The 17,302-nt window shown below is 50.4% G+C and overlaps 1 protein-coding gene across 5 annotated transcripts in view; it reads left to right on the forward strand.

The window, feature by feature from the left end:
• WDFY4 (WDFY family member 4) overlaps window positions 1–17,302 on the forward strand; it is a 275,027-nt gene that overhangs the window by 96,502 nt on the left and 161,223 nt on the right. For all 5 annotated transcript variants that reach the window (XR_007916089.2, XM_017338630.3, XM_051837552.2 and 2 more), the window contains exons 19-25: window positions 18–196; window positions 4,659–4,890; window positions 6,674–6,819; window positions 8,371–8,482; window positions 9,112–9,302; window positions 10,309–10,461; window positions 17,055–17,128. Coding sequence is in view for 4 of the 5 variants with exons in the window: in XM_017338630.3 (XP_017194119.2) it covers window positions 18–196; window positions 4,659–4,890; window positions 6,674–6,819; window positions 8,371–8,482; window positions 9,112–9,302; window positions 10,309–10,461; window positions 17,055–17,128 (1,087 nt within the window). In the remaining variant the exon portion in view is untranslated. The remainder of the gene's footprint in view (window positions 1–17; window positions 197–4,658; window positions 4,891–6,673; window positions 6,820–8,370; window positions 8,483–9,111; window positions 9,303–10,308; window positions 10,462–17,054; window positions 17,129–17,302) is intronic.

Below are 17,302 nucleotides of genomic sequence, written 5' to 3' on the forward strand. Positions count from 1 at the left end.
TTCCTGTTCTCTTCCAGACGTCATGGAACCTGAAGACGATGCTGAGCCCTCGGCAGGACGCCAGCTGCAGGTCAGGTGCGGCCAGTTGCTGGCCTGTGGTCAGTGGCATCACCTGGCCGTGGTTGTCACCAAGGAAATGAAAAGGAATTGCACTGTCTCCACCTACCTCGATGGACAACTCACTGGCTCAGCCAAGGTGAGATGGTTCCTGGTGCAAGGCTGAGCTCCCCAAGCCTCCCGCCTGGAGGGGCCTCTGTTCACTTCTCTTTAGGGCGCAGGGTTGGAGCCCAATGACCCACCCAGGAGACTGGGTGGAGCCCAGGCACGGCACGGCATGGACAGCTTTACATCATGGACCGAAGGTCACACAGCCTGGGCAGAAGGCAGATAGGGGATACGGGGCCAGATCTGCAAGAGTGGTCCTAGGAGGAAGCAAATCTCCAAAAAATACACAGACTTTTCACAGTTTAAGTTCCATGCGCTCCAGGGAGGTCTGGGCAGGGCTCAAGGTCTGAGGTCTCCTAGGAGCTCCCGGGGGACACGTGGTCACTTTTGTGCGTGGTCACTTTCGTGGGTGCCGTGTCTTTGTTCTCATCTGTTCTGGAGAGTGGACTTGTTTCTGTATGCCTTCCCAGGCTGTGTGGCTCGTCTGTGGAACAGTTCATGATCCTTGAGGTAGGGCAGGTCCTTTATCTTGAATGCAGCCAGGGCTAACACACAGTAAGCCTGCAGTAAACGTGAATTCGCAGTCGCAAAGGGGCTGATACTGTGGTTGGGTGGACTGGTGCATGGATAAGACAACTGCACAGGACCAGCCAAATCAAGGGCAGGCACCAGGGAGCCTGGGAGTGACGGGCACCAAAATACACCCAAATGTGCCATGGAGCATGGCCGAGGCCAAGTCTGACAGCGTTCATTTTCCAAGGTGATGTCAAGAAGTTGGGTCAGGACCAGCAAGTGGAATTTAACCAGGACAGAGACCGAGCACTGTGCCTTGTTGTCAACATCCACTGGGCAAGAGCAGGGTGGGAAAGCTCTCACTTATGTTAGCAATGATTATTTTAGCTGTTACTATTTTATTTGAAAGACAGTTATAGAGACGGGGTGGGCGGGGGGAGGTCTTCCATTTGCTGGTTCACTGACCAAATGGCTGCAACGGCCAGAGCTGGGCTGATCCAAAGCCAGGAGCCAGGAGCTTCTTCCGGGCTTCCCACGTGGGTGCAGGGGCCCAAGGACTTGGGCCATCTTCCACTGCTTTCCCAGGCCATGGTAGAGAGCTGGATCGGAAGTGGAGCATCCGGGACTCAAACCTGTACACATAAGGGATGTCAGGCTTAACCAGATGTGTCACAATGTCTGCCCTGTCATTTTTCATATGGGCTATATGAAAGTTCCCTGCCTTTTAATTTGCATTTTCTTACGGGCTAATGAGGTTGAGTATTTTCCCATGTGGTTATTTGCATCTGTGCGTCTCCTTCAGAAATGTCCATTTATATCTTTTGCCTACTTTCTAATTGCATTATTTGTATCAACAGTTTTGTTATATGGGTTTAAACATATGTATGTACATATGTGTTTTATTATGCATTATATATATTATATGTATTATATATATTGATATATATGTGATTTGCAATTAATTTCTCCTAGATGGTGGCTTCTTTTTATCCTCTTGCACTTGGGCAAAACTTGTTAGCTTGGGTGAAGTATAAGCCATTACTTTTTTCTTCCATGGTTTGTGCATTAGGGATCAAGTCTAAGAACTTTCTGCCTGGCCCTCGATCCTGAAGATTTTCTCCTACTTTTTTCTGTGAACTTTGTAGTTTTCCACTTTGCATTGAAGTTTATGAACTGTTGTGAATTAATTTTTGTACAATGCGTGAAGTTTAGGTTGAAGTTCATTTCTGTGCTTATGGAGTCCAGTTGCACCACCAACATTTGTTGAAGGAGCCTCTGTTTCCTCTATTGCATTGCTTTTGCATCTTTAACAAAACTCAGGGGGATGTATTTGTGTAGATTTATTTATGGCTGCTTTTTTCTGTTTTATTAATCTATCACTATTATTCTACCAGTACCACATTATCTTATACCCATATAATAAGTCTTTTTTTTTTTTTTTTAAAAAAGGATGTATTTATTTGAGAAGCAGAGTTACATGTAGAGAGAGGGAGAGACAAATAGAAGTCTTTTTTTTTTTTTTTTTTTTGACAGGCAGAGTGGACAGTGAGAGAGAGAGACAGAGAGAAAGGTCTTCCTTTGCTGTTGGTTCACCCTCCAATGGCCGCCCCGGCCAGCGCGCTGCGGCCGGCGCACCGCACTGATCTGATGGCAGGAGCCAGGTACTTCTCCTGGTCTCCCATGGGGTGCAGGGCCCAAGCACTTGGGCCATCCTCCACTGCACTCCCGGGCCACAGCAGAGAGCTGGCCTGGAAGAGGGGCAACCGGGACAGAATCCGGCACCCGGACTGGGACTAGAACCTGGTGTGCCGGCGCCGCAAGGCGGAGGATTAGACTAGTGAGCCGCGGCGCTGGCTAGAGAGGTCTTTAATCCTCTGGGTCACTCCCCAAATGGCTGCAGTAGCCAGAGCTGGGCCAATCTGAAGCCGGGAGCCAGGAGCTTCCTATAGGCCTCCCACTCGGGTGCAGGGGCCCAAGTATCTGGGCCATCTTCCACTGCTTTCCCAGGCCACAGCAGAGAGCTGGATCAGAAGAGGAGCAGTCAGGACATGAACTGGCACCCAAATAGGTGCCACAGGCAGAGGCTCAACCTACCACACCACAGCGCTGTCCCCCATATAATGAGTCTTATACTGGATAGAGTGATTCTTCCCATTTAGTTTTCTTTTTAATAGTTTAAGCTAGTCTAGGACCTATGCCTTATCTTTTTTTTTTTAAGAATTATTTTATTTATTTGAAGGAGTTACAGAGAGAGGTAGAGCGAACGAGAGAGAGAAAGGTCTTCCAATTCACTGGTTCACTCCCCAGATGACCACAATGGCTAGAGCTGAGCTGATCCGAAGCCAGGAGCCAGGAGCTTCCTCTGGACCTCCCAAATTGGGTGCAGGGGCCCAAGGACTTGGGCCATCTCCCACTGCTTTCCAAGGCCATAGCAGAGAGTTGAATCGAAAGAGGAGCTGCTGGAACTCAAACTGGCACCCATATGGGATGCCGGTGCTGCAGGCTGGGGCTTTACCCTGCTGTGCCACAGTGCTGGCCCCTGTGCCTTCTCATATAACTTTTAGAAATAATTTGTTTAGGGCTACAAGAAACCTCGTTTGGATTTTGGATTGTATTATGCTTGTAGATGAGTTTGGGAACACATGACATCTTTGTCATATTTATCTTCTCCATGAACATAGTACACTCCTCCATTTGATATACAGATTCTGTATATGTTTTGCTACATATTTTGTATACTTTTGAGTAATTATAAATGATACTGATTTTAGTTTCTGCTTGTTCATTATATAATTATACATATAATACATATACACAATGTATAATTGTCTATATATACACAGTTAATTTTTATGTACTGATCATGTATCTTGTGACCTTGCTGAATGTATTAGTTCTAAGAGTATTTTTTAAGGATATCTCAAGCATGTGATCAAATTTTTAAATTATTTTCTTTTTAATTTAGTTTTATTTATTTGAAAAGAGTGGGGAGATATCTCCATCCTCTGTGGTTAATGCAGCTAGAGCTGGATCAGGACAAAGCCAGGAGACTGGAACATAACCTGGGTCTCTCGTGTGTGGCAGGGACCCGAGTACTTCAGCCACCACCTGCCGCCTCCCACGGTGTGCATCAGCAGGAAGCTCGAATTGGAAGTGGAGCTGGGACTTGAGCCCAGGCACTTGGATAGAACATCCAAGAGGCATCTTAACCACTGCACTGAAGCCGGTGCTGAGATTTTTAAAGAAATATTCCTTGCCATTTTCTGCATGGACATGTCATCTGCAAACAGAGTTTTATTTCTTGTTTTCCAATCTGTATGTCTACAATGATTGTTCCTACATTAGACTTCATTTGCCAATACTAGGTATTTGAGTTCTTAGTGGAATGATTTGAGGCAAAAAAGATGGATTTTTATGTCTCAATGTTTCTTAGCAAATTTGTTTCCAAAGCTACAGTTTTTTTTTTTTTTTACTCCCACAAGCATTTTATATTTTGTTTTTTTGCTGCATCCTATTCGCATTTGCCAGTCATTTTTTAAATTCTTTTTATTTATTTATTTCAAAGTCACAGTTGCAGTGAGAGAGGGAGAGAATGAGAGAGAGAGAGAGAGAGAGAGCGAGCTTCCATCCGCTGGTTCACTCCCCAAGTGGGTGCAACAGCTAGCCAGGAGCCTGGAACTCCATCCGGGCCTCCCCTCTGTGTGGCAGAGACCCAAGCACTTGGGCCATCTTCTATCGCTTTCCCAGGCACATGAGCAGGGAGCTGGATTAGAAGAGACGCAGCCGGGACCCAAATCAACGCCCATATGGGGTGCCAGCATCATAGATGGCGGCTTTACCCACTATACCACACTGCCAACCCCTAGATAAATTTTTTTGAGACAAGGATAAAGTGCATCGTATTGATTCACTGTGCATTTATTTGATTAGTTCTGGGGTTAAGCACCGCTCAGTCTGCAGATTTCTTTTTATGTCAACAGATGCTGTATATTCAGCCCCTACCTGGGCCTTTCTTTTCCATGGACCCATCTTCATTTGTGGATGTTTATGGATATATCGCGACCCCTCAACTCTGGAAGCAAAAGTCGGCGTTAATCTGGCGTCTTGGCCCTACGTATCTCTTTGAAGAAGCCATCTCGCTAGAAACCCTGGAGGCTCTCATCAAACTGGGCCCACGGTACTGTGGTAACTTCCAGGCTGTGCCTGCCCAAGGTAGGCAGCCTTGTGATTTATAATATTTTTGCTGATGTGAGTTCACATGTGGACATCCAGTTATTTATAGCATTATTTATAAAGGAGCAGCTCGGCGCGGGTCAGTCATTAGGAAAGACCTCTGGACTCGGATCGTTATATATTTACAACCCAGCAGAACATGTCACAGCGCAGGAAATGACAATATCCTTTAGGCTTCAACCCCGAGCCACCTAATGGAGGAGGTGGTGGGTTATACCGTCAGCGAGAGAGAAGAGAACGAGATAAATAAGTTACATTCCTTTTAATGAAGAAGCTTTTTAACTAAAGGATACTGTTGTTGTCAATTATTAAACAGGCAGACAAAACACCCACGTCTTCCTCATTGATCACTGGCTGTTCAAGCAAGCAGCCAAGCTTGCTAGGCTCCATCAGATCGAGGGGTCGGCTCCCAGCTGGGAAGAATGATAAATGTGACAGTGCACGGGCGCTCAGGGCATGGCCCAGGGCCGCTGAGGGCTGTCAAGGGCCCAGGGTATCTTTGCACGCCACTTCCTATGGCAGCGCCAAGCCTGGAGCCGAAGTCCCCCTGATCCCGGTGTCGTGCCGCGCTTCCCTTGGAGGTCACGGGCTCTCATCCTCTTGGGACTGGTGTGCTCCTTCCAAAAGGGGGTGCTCCTGATGGGCACACGGCTCTTGGTCCTTGGTCCTTTCAGCCCCGCCTGTTGCCTTTTGAGAAGTCAGCTTCCTTGTCACTCGTGTTCTGGTTTTGGGGAGAGAGAAAGCCTATATACTTCATAGATGTCTTATATAGTTTTAAAGAGCTTTATTTATTTGAAAGGGAGAGTTACAGAGAGAGGAGGTGAGAAAGAAAGGAGGGGGGGGGGGAGAGAGAGAGAGATCTTCCATTGCTGTTCACTTACCAAACGGCTTCAATGACCCAGAGCTGGGCCAGGCCAAAGCCAGGAGTCAAGAGCTTCTTCCGGGGCCGGCGCCGCGGCTCACTAGGCTAATCCTCCGCCTTGCGGCGCCGGCACACCGGGTTCTAGTCCCGGTCGGGGCACCGGATTCTGTCCTGGTTGCCCCTCTTCCAGGCCAGCTCTCTGCTATGGCCAGGGAGTGCAGTGGAGGATGGCCCAAGTACTTGGGCCCTGCACCCCATGGGAGACCAGGAGAAGTACCTGGCTCCTGCCATCGGATCAGCGCGGTGTGCTGGCCGCAGTGCGCCGGCCGCGGCTGCAAAGGAAGACCTTTCTCTCTGTCTCTCTCTCTCACTGTCCACTCTGCTGTCAAAACAAAACAAAACAAAACAACAACAAAAAAGCACAAGAGCTTCTTCCGGGTCTCCCATGTGGGTGGCAGTGGCCCAAGGACTTGAGCCATTTTCTGATGCTTTCCCAGGCACATTAGCAGGGAGCTGGATTGGAAGCCGAGCAGCTAGGACTTGAATCAGTGCCTATATATGGGCTGTTGGTGTGGCAGACGGGGGCTTTACCTGTGTGTGCCTCAGTGCCGGCCCTGATAAGATGACTTAAACTCTGATCATGTTTCACGTGGGATGTCTGTTTTATGGTAGTGTCAGTCTTGGGAGAGCTCCCCCACGATTTTCCATAAGCATCAGAGAAGCATCAGTGGGGCAAAACCCAAGACATGCTACCCACGACACACAGAACCACACGCCGCCACAGCACAGGTGCACCCTCTCGCGTTGCCCTGAGGCCATGGGGGTTTCATCCTCTGAGGACTCATTTTCTTCCCTGCAAAGGGAGACAGCCAGCGAGTGACTCAGGGTGTGTCGTTCCAGGGGAGGACCTGGACAGGGAGGCCGTGCCCCTGGTCGCAGAGGAGCGGATTTTCTTTGGACTTCACGTAGCCAGCTCCTGTACCACCAGCATCGCAGACATCAGGAGCGCCTACAACGAGGTGGACAGCCGCCTGATCGCCAAGGAGGTGCGCCTGCCGCCCGCCCTTGCTGCGGTCTGCTGGCATCTTGGTCTTCTGGCTTGCTTCTGCATCCACTGCCCTCTTCTTGCAAAGACCCACACTCGCGTGTGTCCAAGTCCAAGTCCATTTATTACAATAGTCTTTGCCCTTTGCCTCCCCCCAGTCCATAATCTCCCCCAAGGTGGAGCCTTTTTTTTTTTTTTTTTTTTTTTTTTTTTATTGCTCAGAGAAGAAAGCAGGTGCTCTTCACGGTACAGCAAGAACCAATTGAAGGTTTTTAAAATGTATATTCTATTTAAGATGTATTTGTTTATTTTTAAAGTAAGCGTTTCAGAGAGGAGAGAAAGTAAGCCTTTCAGAGGAGAGAGATATTTCATCCACTGGTTCACTCCCAAATGGCTGCAACAGACAAGTCTGGGCCAGGCCAAAGCCAGGACCCAGGAGCTTCCTCTGGGTCTCCCCGGGGGAGGCAGGGGCCCAAGTACTTGAGCCATCTTCTGCTGTTTTTCCCAGGCCATTAGCAGAGAGCTGGATCAGGAGTGGAGCAGGTAGGATGTGAACCGGTGGGAAGCCGTTGTTGAAGGTGGTGGCTTTACCAGTTAGGCTGCGACACTGGCCCCAGTGGAATCTTTTAGATTTCTTTGTGACACAGAGAACACTGTTGAACCTCCGTTTGTCTGGGTATTCATGCAAAATGGTCTTTGGCTTGCTGTGATTTTTTGTAAACGTTTATCATATGTATTTGAAACACAGAGTTAGAGAGAGAAAGGCAGAGAGATTTTCCCTCCACTGGTTCCATCCAAAGGGCTGTAATGGCCAGGTCTGGGCCAGGCTGAAGCCAGGAGCTAGGAACTCCATATGCGCCTCCGACGTGGGTAGCAGGGCCCCAAGCACTTGGGCCATCTTCTGCTGCCTTCCCAGGTGCATTAGCAGGGAGCTGGATCAGAAGTGGAGCAGCTGGGACTCCAACTGGCACTCAATCTGAGATGCAGGCTTCACAGGCAGTGGCCCAACCTGCTGTGCCGCAAGGCTGGCCTCGTGCTAGCTATTTATTTATTTATTTATTTATTTTTCACCGTACGCTTGCAACAGCCGATGTGCTTGTCCATGAGGACACCGTTAGAGTGACGGCTTCCTATCTCCTGCGTGTTTGCGTGCCCTCCTCTCTCTTGCTTGGAGCTGATGAGCTCGGGCTGCTTTGTGTGTGTGCTCTTCACCCTCCTGGGCAGAGGCCACCTCTTTGTAGTGAGCTTGGGAGGTGTGGGAGCTGGGAGGTGTGGACACAGCCCCCGCTTTGGAAGGTGACAGCTTCCGTTACTAGCTTCCTGCCCCCACTGACTCCCTCACCGTGAGCTGTCGCATATGCACAAACTTCCCCTCACTCTGGTCACTTCTGGGAGGAGTTTAGCTTCAGTCCCCTGACACCAGTTCAGTTAGCATCATGCACTGATCATCACACACTTGTGCCATCCCCCGCCCTGCCCTCCGGGAGCTCACGAGCGGCGGCTGCCCCTTTGCCGGGAGTTTCTTGCACCTGACTGTCGCCAATCTCTCCAGATGAACACTTCGTCCCGTGACAATGTCACACCTGTGTTCTTGATGAGAAACTCTGCCGGCCACCTCCCAGGCTGCCTTCGCACCATCGGCGCCGTGGCTGTGGGCCATTTAGGTGAGTCAGGCTATGATCGCTTCACTGCTGGTGGGAAGAAGGCTTTGTGCACCTGCGGATTCTACCGGCAGGCAGGATGGTGCCTGCAAGGGGGTGTGAGGAGGAAGCACCAGGGTTGGGAGCAGAGGCAGACAGAGAGCTGGTGTCCCCGGGCATATGGGGCTCTGTCCACCTGGCCACAGCTGTTGGCCATGCTGGCATCTTCACTGGGGAGCGCAGGTGGCCATGAACAAAGGCAGTGGTTGACTGTTGGAGGCTGCTGGCACCACACAGCCAGGCCAGAGCAAAGCAGTGAGCAGGTGCGAGGGGCCACCCCAGGAGGATCAGTGAGGCAAACAGGAGCCCAAGGTCATCACAACAGGTGAGGAATTGAGACTCAGAGGGCGTGTGGCACTCTGGACCCAGGACAGAGGCAGGCAAGCCGAGGCCTCCACCGATGACCCAAACAAGGCTCGGCGTGGGGTCACTGCTACCTTTGATTTTTCAGAGGCCCCTGCCCTTGGCCCAGCCTGTCCCCAGGGCACAGGCCCTGCTGTCTGAGAGTGGACAGTGGCTCAGCCAGGTCACTGGGGACTTCCGGTCGCATGGAGGCTGTGCCATGCTGACAGATGTCCTCTCTGTGCATACAGGGGTCAGGGTGTTCCACTCCAGCCCGGCCGCCAGCAGCCTGGACTTCATCGGCGGGCCCGCCATCCTCCTGGGCCTCATCTCCTTGGCGACAGATGACCACACCATGTACGCGGCCGTGAAAGTGCTGCACTCGGTCCTGAGCAGCAACGCCATGTGTGACCGCCTGATGCGGCACATCAGCGGGTACCAGGTGACACCACCGTCCTGTCTGAGCCTCCGCCTCCCCGGCTCGCTGTCACTCCTCGGAGGCTGAAAGTCCCCCCTCCCGCCCCGAGGTCCTGAGACCCGCATCGTGGCTGTGGAGGAGGGCCAGGGACAGCCCGCCGAGGGGAGCTGTGTTCAGGATGGGACGCTCACCTGTCTGGGTTCTAGAACTTTCTCTGATAAATTCCAGACTCATTTGTGGTCTCCCCGCTCTAACCTCTGCATGATGAGATCTGCTAAGAGACCAGGCTGCAGAGCCAGACTGCTGGGGTTGAAATCCTGCTGCTGCCTCCGACTTGCTGCCTCAGTTTCCCCTCCTGTCAGACATGGGCTGTCAGACCTCTTGCATCAGAGGGTTGCCATGAGGATTAGACAATTTCCTGCAAGTAAAGGCTTGCCGTTGAGCCTGGACCAGAATAAGTGCTCAGGAGATGCTAGCCACGTTTTAGTTCTGTTATTATTATTCTTACTATTATTCCTTTACCCGAAAGGCAGAGAAAAAGAGAGATCTTCCACCCGCTGGCTCATTCTCCCAAAGCCTGCACAACAGCTGGGGCTGGGCCAGGCTCAGCTCAGGAGCCTGGAACTCATCCTCGCAGGGTGTGCGTTAGCAGGAAGCTGGAATCAGGAGTCGGAGCTGGGACTTGAATCCTGTCATTCTGATGTGTGACTCAGGATCTGAGTCTCCGCTAGGCCAAATGGCCGCTGTAGGGACAGCCTGAGTTGGGGGTGACCCCGGCCAACACAGAGGCTTGGTGGGAGGCGTCATCTTAGCCTCAGAGATGGGTTTGGCAACCGAGCCAATGGTCGGGATCCCTGGGCCCCCATCCGGGAATGGAGGCTTGCATGTCGGCTGCTGGTGTCGGACAGAATGACAGAGCTGATGGGTGTGGCCTGAGGCAAGGCTGGGAGAGCACAGGTGCTGGTGGCATGCAGCAGGTGCAGTGGAAAGATGGTAGTCCTGAGGACGCCGTTGTGTGCCCACTCCTCAGATCATGGCGTTTCTCCTGAGGAAGAAGGCCTCGCTGCTGAACCACCGCATCTTCCAGCTGCTCCTGTCGGTTGCTGGCACTGCCGAACTGGGCTTCAGGTCGTCCGCCATCGCCAACGTTGGTGTCTTCCGGAATATTCTCTGCAATTTCGAGGTAAACCGAGAACGGCTCTGAGAGAGAGAGAGAGAGAGAGAGAGAGAGAGGGAGAGAGAGAAAAAGTTTGTGTGTATGTGTGAGAGAGACAGAAAGTTTGTGTGTGTTTGTGTGAGAGAGAAAGTTTGTATTGTGTGTGTGTATGAGAGAAAGTTTGTATTGTGTGTATGTGTGTGTGTGAGAGAAAGTTTGTATTGTGTGAGAGAGAAAGTTTGTATTGTGTGTGTGAGAGAGAGAAAGTTTGTATTGTGTGTGTGTGAGAGAAAGTTTGTATTGTGTGTATGTGTGTGTGAGAGAGAAAGACAGAAAGTTTGTGTGTGTGTGAGAGAGAGAAAGTTTGTATTGTGTGTGTGTGAGAGAGAAAGTTTGTATTGTGTGTGTGAGAGAGAAAGTTTGTATTGTGTGTGTGTGAAAGTTTGTGTGTGTGTGAGAGAAAGTTTTTATTGTGTGTGTGAGAGAAAGTTTCTATTGTGTGTGTGTGAGAAAGTTTGTATTGTGTGTATGTGTGTGTGAGAGAGACAGAAAGTTTGTATTGTGTGTGTGTGAGAGAGAGACAGAAAGTTTGTATTGTGTGTGTGTGAGAGAGACAGAAAGTTTGTATTGTGTGTAGGTGTGTGAGAGAGACAAAGTTTGTATTGTGTGTGTGTGAAAGTTTGTATTGTGTGTGTGTGAGAGAAAGTTTGTATTTGTGTGTGAGAGAAATTTTGTGTGTGTGTGTATGAGAGAGAAAGTTTGTATTGTGTGTGTGTGTGTGTGAGAGAGAGAGAGAGAGAGAGAGAGAAAGGAGAGAGTATGATAGCAAAAACATATGCTAGGAAAGTCTGACATTTCCTGTACACCCAGCAGGACAGCTTTGTCAGTAAATGTTTTGGAGCCCAGGCACCTTGGTTTATCATTAAATCCTGCCACGTAGGGGCTGTGTCCTTAGGCAAGTCTCTTAACCTCTCTGAGCCTCACTCTTCTCATTCTGGAAATACAGGCCATCATCTCGTCCTCACAGGCTGTCGTGGGGGTTAAACCAGAGAGCTTCAGAAAGGAATTTAAAAGTGTCAAGTACCAAATGCATTAGAGGGATTTATTTATTTATTTTAAAGACTTATTTACACACACATGCACACACAGAGCTTCTGTCTGCTGGTTCACTCCCCAGATAGCCACAACAACCAGGGCCAAAGCAAAGCCAGGAACCAGGAGCTCTATCGTGGTCTTCCATGTGGGTGGCAGGGGCCCAAGCACTTGGACCACCATCTCAGGTGCATTAGCAGGGAGCTGGATCAGAAGCGGTGTCGCTGGGGCTGGAACCGACACTCTGATAGAGGATCATGGAATAGAAGCGGTGGCTCAACCTGCTGTGCCATGACCCGAGCCCCCACAGGAGGGTTTCACAATGTTATCCCCCTGCCTTTGGGTGGCCCTTTGCCTTTCCAAACAATTCTTTCGAAGCATCACGTGAGAGTTGCCTGATAGTATGCCTGAGGCTCAGTGACCCATGCGGAAAACAGGAGCAGGTACTGGCCGTGTTCTGGGGATAGGGGGACTCTCAGGACCCACAGCCAGATGGCCGTGGTGGCACAGCAATGAGCTAGGTGCTCCAGGGAGGCAGGCACAGGGCCCCTGGAGAGGGGGGACTCTGGGACTAAATCAGGCAGCTTCCCAAGGGCAAAGGACTTTCCAGGTTGATGGGGACGCAGCCATGGGGTTCCAGGGCAAGCGGCTTAGTGGGCACCTGCAGGTTTGTCCTGGTTGCAGGTCGAGATGAGCTCAAGGGGCAGGGAGGGAAGATGGGCAGAAGGGGCCTAAGGGCACAGCCAATGCTTTGGCCTGTAGGTGAGGAGATCCATGGGAGCATTTTCAAAATTGTTTCTTTGTTAAAAATTAAAATGTACTTCTTATAGAATATAGTGGTTCCTCAGAATCTGTGAGGGCCCCCTGCAGACGCCCCGATTTGCACACACTCAGGTCGTGTTTGCATCCAACCTGCACACACCCTGCTGCACCCTTGGATCCTCTCTGGATGACTTTGCAGGCCTAATGCGATGTAACTGCATTTTTTTTTAACATAAAACTGCATATTTACCTAAAATAGCTGTCATGGGGGAATAATGGCTTGAAAAAGCCTGTCTGTGTTCAGCTCAGTCACAGCCATCAAAAACGTTACGGAGCAGTGCACGTTTTGTCCAATACTGTGTTTTCCATCTGCAAACCCACAGATGCCGAGGTCAAGGACCTGGGAGTGGAGAAGCCTCCTCACCCAAGTTCCAGTGAGCTGTTGTGGGATTCGGTGGCACTGTGTTCTAGCACTTTCTATGTGTAGTACGTACGTCTTAGGTTGCACCCAGGATCATACTCTCGGAACTGTTTTGGCTGGCGCCATGGCTCACTAGGCTAATCCTCCGCCTGCGGCACCGGCACTCCAGGTTCTAGTTCCGGTTGGGGCACCGGATTCTGTCCTGGTTGCCCCTCTTCCAGGCCAGCTCTCTGCTGTGGCCAGGGAGTGCAGTGGAGGATGGCCCAAGTGGTTGGGCCCTGCACCTCATGGGAGACCAGGATAAGTACCTGGCTCCTGGCTTCAGATCAGCGCAGCACCAGCCGTAGCGGCCATTTGAGGGGTGAACCAACAGAAGGAAGACCTTTCTCTCTGTCTCTCTCTCTCTCTCACTGTCTACCTCTGCCTGTCCAAAAAAAAAAAAAAAAAAAAAAAAAAAAAGGAACTGTTTTAAGGACTTGTTCAAATCACAAACTCTTTTAAAAATTTTTCTTGCAAATACAGAGAAACCTTTTTCTGAGGCCAGAATAGCTTTCTGCCGTGTGATTGTTCGTCGTGCCTTCACCATTCCTCTGTTGTCCAATTCTCACAGGATTTCTGTATTTTGCTGCTGTGAGTGCTGGTCGAAACAGGTCTCTTGCGCATGTATTTCTCTCACTTTAAAGTTTTCCTTTAGAATAAACGACCAAAGTTGAGTGATGAGGCTGGAGCCTTATGCAAATAATTTTTAGAGGGCTGATAAGTTTTTCCAAGCTGCTGGTGTCTAAGGAAGCCGACTGAAGAATATCATGTTAGAATTTTCAGTGATTTTAGGTGTGTTTCTCCAGTGGCAAGAGTCCCATCTCTGAGAGATTGGCTGTGAGATTCTGGCAGGCACCTAGCTGGAAGATTTTGAAACCTTAATTGAGGAAATAGTAGTAGGATGATGAGCAGGGTCAATGGGGGAATCTGAAATCATTTATAATTTTTGGAAAATTTACTTATTTATCTGAAAGGCAAAGTTATATAGAAAGGGAGACCCACACACATACCCAGAGAGATCTTCCATCTGCTGGTTCACTCCCCAAATGGCCACAACAGCCAGGCTTGGGCTAGGCTGGAGCCAGGGACCTTTAACTCTGTCTAGGTTTCCCTGATGGGTGCAGAGGTCCAAGCATGTGGGCCATCTGCTGCTTTCCCAGGTGCATTAGCAGGGAGCTGGATCAGAAGTGGAGCAGCCAGGACTCTGACTGGTGCCCATAAGCAAAACAACAGTGGAAGAAAAAAGGAGGGAAAAATAAAAGTGAGAATGTAAATGAATAAAATAGAGGGTAAAAATGCATCATCAGGGCCAATTACTGGTTCTCATAAATGTACAAACCTGTGTTAAGACTGGTCCAGGAAAAGAGAAGACACCAATACATAAAATGAAGAAAATAATATTAGGAAAGAAAAGAGATAGGGTCACAAACAGCACTGATAAGTTAGAAAATTTAGCTCATCTGAACAATCTTGTAGGACATCTAAGTTTCCAGATCTCACTCAAAAAGAAAGAAAAAATCCAAAGGATCACATGACCACCAAATACATTGTATGAAACTCCACGTCCAGGGTGGGTGTTGTGGCACAGAGCTAAGTTGCCCACATTCCATGTCAGAGAGTTCTGGATGGAGTCCGACTCTTCTTCTGTCCTGGCTTCCTGCTAATGTGCCTGGAAAGTATGGAAACTGGCCAAAGTGCTTGGATTCCTGTTGCCTGGTGATCCTGGCTCCTGCTTTTGGCTCTGGCCCAGTCCCAAGCCCAGCCGTTGTGGGCATTTGAAGAGTGAACCAGCAGATGGAAGACACCCCCCCCCATCAGTCTTCCTTTTAAATAAATAAATAAATAAAACTTAAAACTTAAAAAAATAAAACAAAAGCACGTCCACAAAGACTCTTAGTGCTCAGGTTTGGGTTTTTTTTTTTCTTTTTCTTTTTTTGGACAGGCAGAGTGGACAGTGAGAGAGAGAGACAGAGAGAAAGGTCTTCCTTTGCCGTTGGTTCACCCTCCAATGGTCGCCGTGGCCGGCGCGCTGCAGCCGGCGCATCGCGCTGATCCGAAGCCAGGAGCCAGGTGCTTCTCCTGGTCTCGCATGGGGTGCAGGGCCCAAGCACTTGGGCCATCCTCCACTGCACTCCCGGGCCACAGCAGAGGGCTGGCCTGGAAGAGGAGCAACCGGGACAGAATCCGGCACCCCGACCGGGACTAGAACCCGGTGTGCCGGCGCCGCAAGGCGGAGGATTAGTCTAGTGAGCCGCGGTGCCGGCCATCTCAGATTATTTATAGTGAGCGTGTGCCAGTCAGGAACTAGACCATTGCAGACTTACAAACTCTTCCAGGAAACAGAAGAGGAGAGTACTTCCGGTTCATTTTCTAAGCTAACTTTGATACCAGACTGATGAAAGAAAAGTACAGGAAACGAAAACAAACAAACAAAACAGGATAATCTTAACCACAAACAAAGCCACAGAAGTTCTAAATGTGATTAGAAAATGGTAAGATAAGACAGACTGAAGTCTTACTAAAGCCTGGGTGTGAAGAGGCAGCAAACATGGGGCAGTTAAAACACAAGTGGCAGAAGAGAGTATTGTTGGAACAAGTCGTTAGAGGAGATGGACGGTCTGGTGACACAGGGTGGGTCACTGAACCAGTGGAATCCACCGAAGCTAGTGTGACGCAGGGAGGGGCAGGAAGCTGACAGGAAATGAGAGGAGGGAGGGACAGGAAGTGAGAGGAGGGAGGGACAGGAAGCTGACAGGAAGCTGAGAGGCAGGGAGGGACAGGAAGCTGAGAGGATGTGAGAGGAGGGAGGGACAGGAAGCTGACAGGAAGCTGAGAGACAGGGACAGGAAGCTGACAGGAAGTGAGAGGAGGGAGGGACAGGAAACTGACAGGAAGTGAGAGGAGGGAGGGACAGGAAGCTGACAGGAAGTGAGAGGAGGGAGGGACAGGAAGTTGACAGGAAGTGAGAGGAGGGAGGGACAGGAAGCTGACAGGAAGTGAGAGGAGGGAGGGACAGGAAGCTGACAGGAAGTGAGAGGAGGGAGGGACAGGAAGTGGAAGACTCGAAAGTTTCTTAAAGAAGGGAGAGACCAGCTGGTTTCTGAGAATCAGGCCGTCATGCAGGTGGGGAGGAAGCCGCAGCTGACCCATTATCCATGTGGTATTCAGGCTCATCTGATCCAGACGCCTCAATGCAGCCCTTACACAGGGCTACATGACACAAGATCACAACCAAAATATTTCATTATCCACCTTTTGGTGTCGTGCAGAATAGTTTCCAGAAGGGCATGCCAGCTTATTGTCCCAGTGCTCTGGAAGGAAAGGAGCGTGGGCAGGGGAGCACGTTGGAGGGGAAGGTCTAGGGGACCGCATTGCTGGCTTGGAGGGTTTGGGCCTGCTTTTCCCAGTTGTCCCAGCTCACAGCACCAGGCCAGGCTTAGTAGTGGCTGGCTTCATGCATGAATGCCCCAGAGTCCTCCAGGTGTGCACCCTGGGGTGCCACTCTTGGCTCCCCCGACCCCTCATTGGAGCCACATTAGCCCACACCAGCTGTCCCAATGGGCAGCTTTCTCTGCCTCCTCTCGCCTCTAGCAAGAGGTACCATTTGGGAGCTCCAGCTCTTTTTGCTGCCACACGAGTGGACTCTTACAACCTCAAGTTCAAGCCTTCTACATTCTGGGCCTTCGGCATATTTACGGAGGAAGACCAGTCAAGCAGTCAGAAGGGAAGTGGAAATGAAACAGAAAGACCCAGCATCCACTCTGCCCCACCGCAGTGGTTAGCTGCAGGTTTTGTTTACTACGAATGAAAAGACCCGGAGAGGTCAATGTCACCCTCAGAACCTCAGGGCAGCTCATATCTGTGTGTCACTCACTGTTTTGTCATGCGGGGGCAGGCAGGGTGGGCTGGGGACAGACTTTGTAGATGAGGCAGGTAAAGAAAGTATGGCCAGTACAAGTGGGGTGTAGCGTATTTGGTACAACATAAAACCTGGAAAGTGAGACCCGGCTTCTGAGTCCGGTCCTAGCCGTTGCTGGTGGTGACTGGGATCTGCTTCTAAATGGTCTGTCTCTTGCTTTATTTTCTCATCCATAAACTGGGAACACTGGCATTTGCATGGCCAGACAAGATGCATGAGGCATGTGGGGTGCATGGGCCCTGTGCCTAGGGCTGGGCAGACACGGAAGGCAGTGATTGCAAATGTGCTTGGTTGTAATCTAGACCTACGGTGACGCGCCAGGCAGCAGGGGAGATGGAGAGGGCTGCACGTGCATTGGGTTTAGGGCGCATTTGTGCTGTCTTCCAGCTCTGGATGAATACCACGGACAACCTGGAGCTTGCCCTCTTTTCCCATCTTGCGGAGATCTTGCAGTCACCAAGGTAGGCTGGGTGGCGGCAGCTCCAGGCTTCGCACTGAAGTCTTTGTGTCAAGGGGAGGGACCAAGAGGGCCGGGTGACCAGTGGGTTTAGCTCCCAGTGTACCGGGTCCCCAAGGAAGAAGCACACCCCTTCCCGTGGCTTGTATGCCACGGGATCACCCTGAGTGGCAGAAGG

This window comes from Oryctolagus cuniculus, chromosome 15, assembly GCF_964237555.1.
Source record: "Oryctolagus cuniculus chromosome 15, mOryCun1.1, whole genome shotgun sequence".
Lineage (NCBI taxonomy): Eukaryota > Metazoa > Chordata > Mammalia > Lagomorpha > Leporidae > Oryctolagus > Oryctolagus cuniculus.